We start from the raw sequence: 13,314 nt of genomic DNA, 5'->3' as shown, positions 1-13,314 counted from the left end.
TGTCACCGGCAGTACTACAAGAGGGAGTCTGGCATGATGTTACTCACCACCATCAGCCCAAATCTGGCCACAGACTGCTTCATAGAAACATAGGAACACCTGTAGGCCGTTCAGCCCATGAGCCTGCTCTGCCATTTAATACCTTTTAAACCCATTATCCCCAAAACCCTTTACATTCTTGTGAATCAGAAATTTATCAATCTCTATCACAATGGCTGAGCTTCCACAGTTCTCTGGGGTACAAAATTGGAAAGATTCACAACCCTCTGAGTAAAGACATTTCTCCTCACCTCGATCCTAAGTGGCATCCTCCATATTTTGAAATTGTGCCCTGGATCTAGACTCCCCAAACCAGGGAAACATTGTACCTGCAACTCCCCTGTCTATTCCTTTAAATATTTTGTAGGTTTCAATGGGATCACCTCTCCTCCTTCGAAACTCAAGAGAATACTGGACCATTTTCCCCAATCTCTCCTCATAAGACAGTCCCACCGTCCCCGGAAGAAGTCTGGTGAATCTTTGTTTCACTCTTTCTATGGCAATAATATCCTTGCTGAGGTAAGGGGACCAAATTGCACACATAACCAAGCTTCTATACAATTGAAGCAAGAGCTCACTGCTCCTGTACTCAAATTCTCTTGCAATAAAGGCCTTCTTAATAGCTTGCTGCAACAGCATGCCAGCCTTCAGTGACTTATAGACAAGGGCACCCATGTCCCTTTGTGCATCTACACTTTATAATGTCTTTTTTTTTTCTTTTATAAATTTAGAGCGCCCAATTCATTTTTTCCAATTAAGGGGCAATTTAGCGTGGCCAATCCACCTACCCTGCACATCTTTGGGTTGTGGGGGCGAAACCCACGCAAACATGGGGAGAATGTGCAAACTCCACACGGACAGTGATGCAGAGCCGGGATCGAACCTGGGACCTTGGCGCCGTGAGGCAACAGGGCTAACCCACTTTGCCACCGTGCTGCCCTCACTTTCTAATTTCTTACCATTTAGGAAATACTCCGAACATTTGTTCCTTCCACCAAAATGGAGTATCTCACAGTTTTTCACATTATATTCCAGCTGCCATGTTGTTGCCCGCTCAGTAAGTCTGGGTAAATCGTCCTCTACTCACTTTATATCTTCCTCACAACACCCTTTCCCACCTAGCTTTGTATTGTCCACGAGCTTGGAAATATTACATTTAGTTCCCACATCTAAATTATTGATATATATTGTGAACAGCTGGAGCCCAAGTATTGGTCCTTGCGTACCCCGCTAACCACAGCCTGCCAATTAGAATGACCTGCTTATTCCTACTCTCTGCTTTCTGCCAGTTTGCCAATCCTCAATCCATGACGGTATCAATCCACAACGTTGTCATTCTGCCTCTGACTGCCCTGCCACCACATTCAGGCCACTAGTTGCCGTGTGCCATCTTTGTAGCCAATCGGAAAGTGAATATATTCCATTGGAAGATTTTTGACCGTTAATTAAAGAACCTTTTCCTTCCAAATGTAGCATTTTTTAATAACCAATGAACAAAAGGGTTCAGAATTTTAAAAAAACTAAAATGGTTTTACTGCCACCACAAATTGATTCCTGGGTTTGCTCCTGCAGTGTCCTGAAAATTAATCCTTTACTTCCTGAAAGATTGGCGATCCCACATTCCAACTAATGTCAGTTTCAGGAAACACAGCGATCTCCAAGTTGGTTTGGGGGCGGTCTTACCCAGCTCAGCCGCTAGGAGTGGGCTGTGCCAGTGTAACTAGGCAGAAACTGAAAAGCCACACTTCTGAGAGAGACTAGAGAGGGACAGGAGGTACAGAGAGAGAAAATAAATCGGCAACACAGAGAAACAACCGAAATAAAACAGGAAAGAACCACGATGTCCGGTCCAAGAGCAGTCCAACATGGGAGAATGCCGGAGCCTCCTGAAGGAGGCTGGGGATGGGTCATCGTCTTCATTCTCTTTGCGGTAAGTGAAAAGTTTCACAGCCAGAGGTTGATTGCAACAAGTACCTGTTGCAATATCAGGAGTGTGTTACAAGGCAGCTGGTTATACTGAGCCCTGTGTCAATGGATTGAACGATGTTGTGATAAGTTCAGAGTTTCTTCACGGAACCAAAATGTTTGTGTGAGTCTGTGTGTGTTTGTGTGTGTGTGTGTGTAGGGGGGGGGGGGGGGGGGGGGTTGGAAGATCTAAAGTTTTTACTGGGGGGGGGGGGGGGAGTTCTGACGCTCTCATTCCAGGCGGAGGGTCTGAGGGTCTCACTTCAGGGAGGGTCTCACTCAAGGGGAGGGTCTGAGGGTCTCACTCCGGGGAGGGTCTGACTCCGGGGAGGGTCTGAGGGTCTCTGGGGGAGGGTCTGACTCCAGGCGAGGGTCTGAGGGTCTCACTCCGGGGAGGGTCTGAGGGTCTCTGGGGGGAGGGTCTGACTCCAGGCGAGGGTCTGATGGTCTCTGGGGGAGGGTCTGACTCCAGGGGAGGGTCTGAGGGTCTCACTCCAGGGTAGGGTCTCACCCCGGGGAGGGTCTGAGGGTCTCTGGGGGAGGGTCTGACTCCAGGCGAGGGTCTGAGGGTCTCACTCCGGGGAGGGTCTGAGGGTCTCTGGGGGGAGGGTCTGACTCCAGGGGGAGGGTCTCACTCCGGGGGAGGGTCTGAGGGTCTCTGGGGGGAGGGTCTCACTCCAGGGGGAGGGTCTCACTCTGGGGAGGGTCTGAGGGTCTCACTCTGGGGGAGGGTCTCACTCCAGGGGAGGGTCTGAGGGTCTGACTCCAGGGGGAGGGTCTCACTCCGGGGAGGGTCTGAGGGTCTCACTCCGGGGGAGGGTCTCACTCCGGGGAGGGTCTGAGGGTCTCTGGGGGAGGGTCTGACTCTAGGGGAGGGTCTGAGGGTCTGACTCCGGGGGAGGGTCTCACTCCAGGGGTAGGGTCTCACTCCGGGGAGGGTCTGAGGGTCTCACTCTGGGGGAGGGTCTCACTCCAGGGGAGGGTCTGAGGGTCTGACTCCAGGGGGAGGGTCTCACTCCGGGGAGGGTCTGAGGGTCTCACTCCGGGGGAGGGTCTCACTCCGGGGAGCGTCTGAGGGTCTCTGGGGGAGGGTCTGACTCTAGGGGAGGGTCTGAGGGTCTGACTCCGGGGGAGGGTCTCACTCCAGGGGTAGGGTCTCACTCCGGGGAGGGTCTGAGGGTCTCACTCTGGGGGAGGGTCTGAGGGTTTCACTCCAGGGGAGGGTCTGACTCCAGGGGAGGGTCTGAGGGTCTCTGGGGGAGGGTCTCACTCCAGGGGAGGGTCTGAGGGTCTCATTCCGGGGGAGGGTCTGACTCCAGCACAGTTGCTGTTGGGTGGGGGCTGTGTGCTTGGATTATGAGGGGTGGTGTTTGCGGGTTTTCAATATTAAACAAAAGTGAAAGTCTGGAATGAGGAAGGTTTCCTGTGTTCGGTTCACATTCAAAAAGTCCGAGCGGATAATGAATGTTAAAGTGTTCCGGTGTCGAGCTCTTTCTGAGTTTGTCACAAGTCTGATATTGAATGAAGTCACATGAAGAGAGGCAGAGTATATAGAATAATAAACAGAATTACAAAGCTGCACCTCAGTTCTTTCAGCATTACACTTTGTGAAGATTGTTCGAAGCGATTTTCTTTTTCATATGTTCTCTGATGTGTAGCTAAAATTGGCCTGAGCACACTTGATGTCTCTGGATCATTAGGTTGTCCACAAGGTGGTTGGCCTACTTCTGGCCATTGTTTTGCGGCTGGGTGGACATTGACAGTGAACAGCCCCATAGTCCCCGTGCTCCAGTCCTGCTTAAACCGTCCGCATCTTATTCAGCAGGAAGGGGACAGGGGCTGTGGGGAGGTGGGACGCGGTTCAGGTGGGAATATCATCCAGTGGTTTCAGCCCCGCGATAGTCGTGGCCATTCCAATGATAGCACCTCTGGAGGGCGAGGACGAGCTACTGTGCCTGACCCTACTGCCTCCAGTTCGAAGGAAATGTGCCATTAAGTGTTTGGCTGATGTGCCTGCCATAGTTGAATAGCTGGCATGCAAATGGAGAGGTTTGGTTGTGAGGCTTGCAACAGTGTTCAGCATTGATTTGAGGCTATGCATGCCAGCTATGAGTTGGTGCTTGCTGAGTGATAGATGGGAGCTGGTTCAGCTCTGTTGGCTGGTTTGTGATGCGGAGCGAGACATACAGCGCTGGTTCAATTCCTGCACTGGCTGAAGTTATTCATGAAGGTAAAAGCAAATTACTGCAGAGTAATTTGGAATCTGAAACAAGAACAGAAAATGCTGGACAATTTCAGTAGCTCTGACAGCATCTGTGGAGAGAGAAGGGAGCTAACATTTTGAGTCTGGATGACTCTGTCAAAGCTGGAGGGAACTGGGCGTAGGGTCAGATTTGCTCCTTGCGAGGGCAGCACGGTGGCACAGTGGGTTAGCCCTGCTGCCTCACGACGCTGAGGTCCCAAGTTCGATCCCGGCTCTGGAACACTGTCAGTGTGGAGTTTGCACATTCTCCCCGTGTTTGCGTGGGTTTTGCCCCCACAACCTAAAGATGTGTGGGCTAGGTGGATTGGCCATGCTAAATTGCCCCTTAATTGGAAAAATGAATTGGGTACTCTAAATTTATAAAAAAAAAGATTTGCTCCTTGCCTGAGGTGTGGTGATCCTCAGGTTAAACCACCACCAGTCACCTCTCCCCCCTCAAAGGGGAAAGTCGCCCGTGGCCATCTGTGACTATGGCGACGTTACTTTCACTTTACCTGACAGACCTCCAGTTCTGCTTCAGAGAATTCTGGACCCTTTGTGGCTATTTTTGCTCCTCTTCCTGCTCAGAATCTATTCTTCAGCTGTTTTCAGGCATTTGGTTGCAACCACAATGCACCTTTCCCTTTAAGAGAGGCAGACTGCCGTTAAGTACCACGGTAGCATTGTGGATAGCACAATTGCTTCACAGCTCCAGGGTCACAGGTTCGATTCCGGCATGGGTCACTGTCTGTGCAGAGTCTGCACATCCTCCCCGTGTGTGCATGGGTTTCCTCCGGGTGCTCCGGTTTCCTCCCACAGTCCAAAGATGTGCAGGTTAGGTGGATTGGCCATGATAAATTGCCCTTAGTGTCCAAAATTGCCCTTAGTGTTGGGGGGGGGTTACTGGGTTATGGGGATAAGGTGGAGGTGTTGACCTCGGGTAGGGTGCTCTTTCCAAGAGCCGGTGCAGACTCGATGGGCCGAGTGGCCTCCTTCTGCACTGTAAATTCTATGAAATGCCACTAACAGGAGGCATTGTGGTGCAGTGGGCAGCGTTCCTGTCTGGGCCAGAAGATTCGGGTTCGAGTCCCGCCCTGGGCTTTGATGGCCATGGAGGGCGTGTTCAAACCACTCAGTATACCTATAGAAAGTGCGACAAGCTGGGGATTCTAGTCAATGTGATAGCTGCGGTCTCTCCATGTTAAAAGACTCTAGGCACAAACTCTTGCCATGTACCCCCCTCACTTTGAGGAACCGGTGATGAAGTGCTGTCAGCCTTATATGAACTTGAACACCCTGCTGATATATGCAATCATTCAGCAGCATTGGTTAGTCCTGGGTTGCACACTGGCACTATATAAAATAGCAGGCAGCATGAATGAATTATCCATCCGCTGGACTCATTTTTAAGCTTTATCCAGATTTTCCCTCAGTGTGTGGTTCAGCTGCAGCCTCCGATGATCCATACAAGGTGCACAGTTGGCCCCAGGACTGGTGACTGGAGTTGGTCCATGTTACAAGACATGAGAAGCCACTTTATAAATTCACAGAGATAAAAGCAAATTGCTGCGGCTGCAGGAGGGGGGGAGGGACGGTGGAGCAATGAGGGCTGGTTAGAGAGCCAGCCATAGGTGGAGGTTGAGGAGAGATTGACAAAGATGTCGTGGACAAAAAGACAAAAGGAATGTAAATAGTGGTGATCATGACGAAGAAGGGTGCTGATGATGGTTCATTACCACAGGAAGTAGTTGTTGCTAAAACTTTGAATATATTCAAGAGGCAGCTGGATATAGCACTTGGGGAGAATGGGATCAAAGGTTATGGGGAGAAAGCAGGATTAGGCTATTGAGTTGGATGATCAACCATGATCGTGATGAATGGCACAGCAGGCTCGAAAGGCCAGAGGGCCTCCTCCTGCTCCTATCTTCTGTGTATTTGTGTATTAAAATATCAGAATGTGTTAATGACAGAACAAAGGCAAGCACTGTGTCAAAGAACAACTAGGAACAGGGAACAGATGACTGTAGTGGGGTGTGGGGGGGGGGGGGGGGGGGGAGACAGTGGTGAGGGAAAAACAGAAGGATGGAAGAAATGAAAATAAATTGATGGAAATAAAAATGGAGTGAAGGTGGAGGAGAGAGCTCACAGTCTTGCTGAACTCCATGTTACGTCCAGAAGGCTGTCACGTGCCTCATCGAAGATGAGGTGCTGTTCCTCCAATTTGTGCTAAGCTCCACTGGAACATTGCAGCAGGCCAAGGACGGACATGTGGACTTGAGAGAAGGACGGTGAGATAAATGGCGACAGGAAGATCTGGGTCCTGCTTGTGGACGGACCAAAGATATTCTGAAAAGCCATCACCCAGCCTGTGTTTAGTCTCTTCAATGTAGAGGAGACTGTATTGGGAGTGGCAAATGCAAATAATTCACATTTCTTTTTTTTTGCAACTGTACTCTTTGATTTCTTGACGGAGCATTGTTGCTGAAGATTGATCATGCATCTAATCTATAACATATCTGGTCAAGGTGTACTTGATGCTGACAATGTGTATAAAGTAGAATAACATTCATTCCCAAGTACTCTATTCCTCAGTAGGATGGGTACATTTTGTACTTGAGCAACTTAAGCTTTGTGCAAAAAAAACTAGAGATCACAAGATGCAAGGACAGTAATCAATTGTATCCTTTTTAATTGCTTAAATAGCTGCAATGGTAACCAATGCAGACACAATGTGTTGATAGGCTTCCAACAATTTCATATCCTGTGCGGTTATAAGGTCGACCTTAGCTATGTAATATTTTGTGGTTCACTCCAGCTACATCACAATGGGCTTGGTGGAGAACGTCATTTCAGTGTTAATGTGAGCCTACTTGTGACAATAAAGAATATTATTAGAAGGGCAGCACGGTGGCGCAGTGGCTAGCACTGCTGCCTCACGGCGCCGAGGTCCCAGGTTCGATCCCGGCTCTGGGTCACTGTCCGTGTGGAGTTTGCACATTCGCCCCGTGTTTGCCTGGGTTTCGCCCCCACAACCCAAAGATGTGCAGAGTAGATGGATTGGCCACGCTAAATTGCTCCTTAATTGGAAAAAATGAATTGGTTACTCTATATTTTAAAAATATTATGTATGAGTGGGGGTAAGAAATAACCCCCACTCACCTGAAGAAGGAGCAGTGCTCCGAAAGCTAGTGTTTGAAACAAACATGTTGGACTTTAACCTGGTGTTGTAAGACTTCTTATTATAAAGGATGTAACAGTAGAGCATTTAGAAATACACAGTATAATCATGCAGAGTCAGCATGGTATCTTTTTTTCCCACAAATTTAGAGTGCCCAATTCATTTTTTCCAATTAAGGGGCAATTTAGAGTCACCAATCCGCCTACTCTGCACATCTTTGGGTTGTGGGGGCGAAACCAGCGCAAACACGGGGAGAATGTGCAAACTCCACACGGACAGTGACCCAGAGCCGGCATCGAACCGGGAACCTCGGCGCCATGAGGCAGCAATGCTGACCACTACGCCACAGCATGGTTTCATGAAGGGAAATCATTGTTTAAAAAATAATTTTTATTGAGATTTTCAAAAACATATCCAAAACAGAAAATAACAACAAGAAAACAATATTAACAACAACAAAAAGAAAAACACACTAACCCCCAAAACCAACCCCCCCCCCCCCCCCCCCCAGTAACTACAAAAAGGAGAGATAGATAAACACCCGGCATATCCAATAAACACATATACACATTTCTCCCTTCCCCCGAAACAACCCCCCCCAACTCCCCTCCCCCCGGGTTGTTGCTGCTGTCGGCCTTGAAGGGAAATCATGACTGAGAAATTTATTAGAATTCTGTGAGATGGCAATGAACAGGATAGATAAAGGGGAACCAGTAGATGTAATATACTTGGATTTCCAAAAAGTGATAAAGTACCGCACAAAAGGCTACTTAATAAGAGTCCATGGTGTAGGTAGTGTATTAGCATGGATAGAAGATTGACTAACTGATAGAAGACAGCGAGTGGGGATGAGAGGCGCATTTTCAGAATGGCAGCCTGTAACTAGTGGAATGCCATAGTGATCGGTGCTGGGACCACAATTATTTTCAATAAGGGAAGATAATGTACTGTTGCCAAGTTTGCGGATGACACAAAAATAGGGAAGGCAAGTCGTGAGGGTGCCACAAAAGAGCCGAGGGAGAAATATGGACAGGTTAAGTGAGTGGCAAAAACTTGGCAGATGGAATATAACATAGGAAAATGTAAAATTATGTATTTTGATAGGAAGAATACAGGAGCTGAACATTATTTAAATGGACGAAGACTGAGAAAATTGCAGAACAGAGGGATTTGGGGGTTCTTGTGCATAATTCACAAACGCTATCTTGCAAGTTAAGCAGGTAATAGGGAAGGCAACTGGAATGTTGGCCTTTATTTCCAAGGGCATGGAATATAAAAATAGGGAAGTCTTGCGAAAACTATGCGAGGCACTCGTTGGACCACACCTGGAAAACTGTGAACTGTTTTGGTCGATTTACCTGAGCAATTATGTACTGGTTTTGGAGGGATTCCAGGGAAGGTTCAATAGGTTGGTTCTGGATATGGAGGGATTTTATTATGAGGTGACGTTGAGTAGGTTGGGCTTGTACTCATTTAGAGTTTAGAAGATTGAGAGGTGATCTTAATGAGACATATCGGATTCTCAGGTAGCCTTGACAGGGTCGATGTTGAGAGGATGTTTCCTGGGCAGCAGGGTAGCATGGTGGTTAGCATAAATGCTTCACAGCTCCAGGTCCCAGGTTCGATTCCCGGCTGGGTTACTGTCTGTGTGGAGTCTGCACGTCCTCCCCCTGTGTGCGTGGGTTTCCTCCGGGTGCTCCGGTTTCCTCCCACAGTCCAAAGATGTGCGGGTTAGGTGGATTGGCCATGCTAAATTGCCCGTAGTGTCCTAATAAAAGTAAGGTTAAGGGGGGGGGGTTGTTGGGTTACGGGTATAGGGTGGATACGTGGGTTTGAGTAGGGTGATCACGGCTCGGCACAACATTGAGGGCCGAAGGGCCTGTTCTGTGCTGTACTGTTCTATCTATCTATCTATCTTGTGGGAGAGTCGAGGACCAGAGGGCAGAATCTCAGAGTAAGGGGTCACCTATTTAAGACAGAGTTTCTTCTCTCAGAAGGGAGTGAATCTGTGGAATTCTTTACTGCAGAGACCTGTAGAGACGGGGGTTGGGATTCTCTCTCTGCCAACGCCAGAATCGCAAAATGCGATTGGGCAGAGAATCAGTTCCAAGGCCGAAACCGCAGCAGGAGCTGATTTCAGAGCAATTCACAATTCTCCTTCATCTCGACAGTGGCATCAATGTGTTCCGGACGCATGTATAATAAACACTGTTTGCATATCATTAGGGGGCCCGGCCTGGTATTCTCCAGGGCCTCTGCAATTCTCCGCCTCCGATGAGCCGAATTCACGACGGCGGAGTTCACTTGTGCTTTTAAAAATCATGAAACAGAAGTCATGGCTGATGAGGAGAGAGAGGGGATAGGACACGGAGATACATGACTGTGGGTGGCCGGTCCTGACAATGGCTGGGCTGATTTGGGATTCAGAACCATGGCGGGGGGGGGGGGGGGGGGGGGGGGAATGATGAGGGAAAGGGCCGTGTGGCCAGGGTGACCCCTCCCAATGCGACTGGGGTAGTGCCCAGACAGACCGCAGTTGTCGCTGTCTGTAATGCAGCCATCTTGGTGCGCACAGCACTGACCACCCACCCTGGCCCCTGGTTCTGCAGAGTGACACCGGCATGTGGGTGCCCCCCATACCCGTACCCCATCCCCATCCCCATCCTCCCTGCACCCCACGCTCAACCCCCACCTCACCACCCCCACATCCCAGCCCCCCCCCCCACCCCCGGCTGCCGCCTGCCAACGGGGCATCACGCGGCCCACCCAAGGACATAGCCCACAGTATCCCCGACAGGGGGGCGCCGGATGGGCCGTTGACTGTACTGTTGGCAAGGGCGGTGTGAGCCGATGGTACCGCTGGGAGCAGGGACAGGCGGCAGGGCTAGAGTCCCCACTGGGCCGGGCATTGATGAGGTCAGGGGTGCGGGGGAATGGGGGAGGGGGAAATGCAGGGGCAGGGTCCGCAGTACCAACTGTAGGCACCATGTGGCCCGGTGGACCTGTTTGGGCATGGGCGTATGCACCACGCTAACATATCGGCCTTTCACCCCTGCAGACAATGGATATTGGAATTCAACCAGCAATGGGTAGCCTTCTTCCTAGTCGCCGCAGCCCTGGGGGAAGCCCTGCTGCTGTAGAAGCTGCAGCAGTTCGAGGAGGAGGAAGTTGCAGCAGCGGGGTGTGCAGCAGCGGAGTGTGCAGCACGGGGTGTGCAGCAGTGGGGTGTGCAGCACGGGGTGTGCAGCACGGGGTGTGCAGCAGTGGGGTGTGCAGCAGCGGGATGTGCAGCAGCGGAGTGTGCAGCAGCGGGGTGTGCAGTAGCGGAGTGTGCAGCAGCGGAGTGGGCAGCAGCGGGGTGTGCAGCACGGAGTGTACAGCTGCAAAATGTGCAGCAGCGGGGTGTGCAGCAGCAGAGTGTGCAGTAGTGGAGTGTGCAGTAGCGGAGTGTGCAGCAGCGGAGTGTGCAGCAGCGGGGTGTGCAGCAGCGGGGTGTGCAGCAGCGGGGTGTGCAGTAGCGGAGTGTGCAGCAGCGGAGTGTGCAGCAGCGGAGTGTGCAGCAGCGGGGTGTGCAGCAGCGGGGTGTGCAGCAGCGGGGTGTGCAGCAGCGGGGTGTGCAGCAGTGGGGTGTGCAGCAGCGGAGTGTGCAGCAGCGGAGTGTGCAGCAGCGGGATGTGCAGCAGCGGAGTGGGCAGCAGCGGGGTGTGCAGCAGCGGAGTATGCAGCACGGGGTGTGCAGCAGTGGGGTGTGCAGCACGGGGTGTGCAGCAGTGGGGTGTGCAGCAGCGGGATGTGCAGCAGCGGAGTGTGCAGCAGCGGGGTGTGCAGTAGCGGAGTGTGCAGCAGCGGAGTGTGCAGCACGGGGTGTGCAGCAGTGGGGTGTGCAGCACGGGGTGTGCAGCACGGGGTGTGCAGCACGGGGTGTGCAGCACGGGGTGTGCAGCAGTGGGGTGTGCAGCAGCGGGATGTGCAGCAGCGGAGTGTGCAGCAGCGGGGTGTGCAGTAGTGGAGTGTGGAGCAGCGGAGTGTGCAGCAGCGGGGTGTGCAGCAGCGGGGTGTGCAGCAGCGGAGTGTGCAGCAGCGGAGTGTGCAGCAGCGGGGTGTGCAGCACGGAGTGTGCAGCATGGGGTGTGCAGCAGCGGGGTGTGCAGCAGCGGGGTGTGCAGCACGGAGTGTGCAGCATGGGGTGTGCAGCAGCGGGGTGTGCAGCAGCGGGGTGTGCAGCAGCGGAGTGTGCAGCAGTGGGGTGTGCAGCAGTGGGGTGTGCAGCAGCGGAGTGTGCAGCACGGAGTGTGCAGCACGGAGTGTGCAGCACGGAGTGTGCAGCAGTGGGGTGTGCAGCACGGGGTGTGCAGCTGCGGAGTGTGCAGCAGCGGAGTGTGCAGCAGCAGGGTGTGCAGCAGCGGGGTGTGCAGCAGCGGAGTGTGCAGCAGCGGAGTGTGCAGCAGCGGAGTGTGCAGCAGCGGAGTGTGCAGTAGCGGAGTGTGCAGCAGTGGGGTGTGCAGCAGTGGGGTGTGCAGCACGGGGTGTGCAGCACGGAGTGTGCAGCAGCGGGGTGTGCAGCAGCGGAGTGTGCAGCAGCGGGGTGTGCAGCAGCGGAGTGTGCAGCAGCGGGGTGTGCAGCAGTGGGGTGTGCAGCACGGGGTGTGCAGCAGCGGAGTGTGCAGCACGGAGTGTGCAGCAGCGGAGTGTGCAGCACGGAGTGTGCAGCACGGAGTGTGCAGCAGCGGGGTGTGCAGCAGCGGGGTGTGCAGCAGCGGGATGTGCAGCAGCGGAGTGTGCAGCAGCGGAGTGTGCAGCACGGGGTGTGCAGCAGCGGGGTGTGCAGCAGCGGAGTGTGCAGCACGGAATGTGCAGCAGCGGGGTGTGCAGCAGCGGAGTGTGCAGCAACGGGGTGTGCAGCAGCGGAGTGTGCAGCAGTGGGGTGTGCAGCAGCGGAGTGTGCAGCAGCGGGGTGTGCAGCAGCGGAGTGTGCAGCAGCGGGGTGTGCAGCAGCGGGGTGTGCAGCACGGAGTGTGCAGCACGGAGTGTGCAGCACGGAGTGTGCAGCAGCGGGGTGTGCAGCAGCGGAGTGTGCAGCAGCGGAGTGGGCAGCAGCGGAGTGTGCAGCAGCGGGGTGTGCAGCAGCGGGGTGTGCAGCACGGAGTGTGCAGCAGCGGGGTGTGCAGCAGCGGGGTGTGCAGCAGCGGAGTGTGCAGCAGCGGGGTGTGCAGCACGGAGTGTGCAGCAGCGGGGTGTGCAGCACGGAGTGTGCAGCAGTGGGGTGTGCAGCAGCGGGGTGTGCAGCACGGAGTGTGCAGCAGCGGAGTGTGCAGCAGCGGAGTGTGCAGCACGGAGTGTGCAGCAGCGGGGTGTGCAGCAGCGGTGTGTGCAGCAGCGGGGTGTGCAGCAGCGGGGTGTGCAGCAGCGGAGTGTGCAGCACGGAGTGTGCAGCAGCGGGGTGTGCAGCAGCGGAGTGTGCAGCACGGAGTGTGCAGCAGCGGGGTGTGCAGCAGCGGGGTGTGCAGCAGCGGGGTGTGCAGCAGCGGGGTGTGCAGCAGCGGAGTGTGCAGCACGGAGTGTGCAGCAGCGGGGTGTGCAGCAGCGGAGTGTGCAGCACGGAGTGTGCAGCCGCGGGGTGTGCAGCAGCGGGGTGTGCAGCAGCGGGGTGTGCAGCACGGAGTGTGCAGCACGGAGTGTGCAGCAGCGGAGTGTGCAGCAGCGGGGTGTGCAGCAGCGGAGTGTGCAGCAGCGGAGTGTGCAGCAGCGGAGTGTGCAGCACGGAGTGTGCAGCACGGAGTGTGCAGCAGCGGGGTGTGCAGCACGGGGTGTGCAGCAGCGGAGTGTGCAGCACGGAGTGTGCAGCAGCGGAGTGTGCAGCACGGAGTGTGCAGCACGGAGTGTGCAGCAG

At 53.6% G+C, this 13,314-nt stretch overlaps 1 protein-coding gene across 5 annotated transcripts in view; it reads left to right on the top strand.

Moving 5' to 3' along the window:
• Positions 1–1,772: 1,772 nt before the first annotated feature.
• LOC119973864 (monocarboxylate transporter 5-like) overlaps positions 1,773–13,314 on the top strand; it is a 95,145-nt gene continuing 83,603 nt past the window's right edge. For 2 of the 5 annotated variants that reach the window (XM_038812361.1, XM_038812357.1), the window contains exon 1: positions 1,780–1,969. In XM_038812361.1, coding sequence (XP_038668289.1) covers positions 1,942–1,969 — 28 coding nt within the window. In that variant the 5' untranslated portion in view covers positions 1,780–1,941. Of the gene's footprint in view, positions 1,970–13,314 lie in introns of all 5 variants that reach the window. The other 3 variants (XM_038812359.1, XM_038812356.1, XM_038812360.1) reach the window with 2 other exon arrangements.

This window comes from Scyliorhinus canicula, chromosome 11, assembly GCF_902713615.1.
Source record: "Scyliorhinus canicula chromosome 11, sScyCan1.1, whole genome shotgun sequence".
NCBI lineage: Eukaryota > Metazoa > Chordata > Chondrichthyes > Carcharhiniformes > Scyliorhinidae > Scyliorhinus > Scyliorhinus canicula.
The sequence above is the reverse complement of the archived record's forward strand: the minus strand, read 5'-3'. Positions and strand labels throughout refer to the sequence as shown.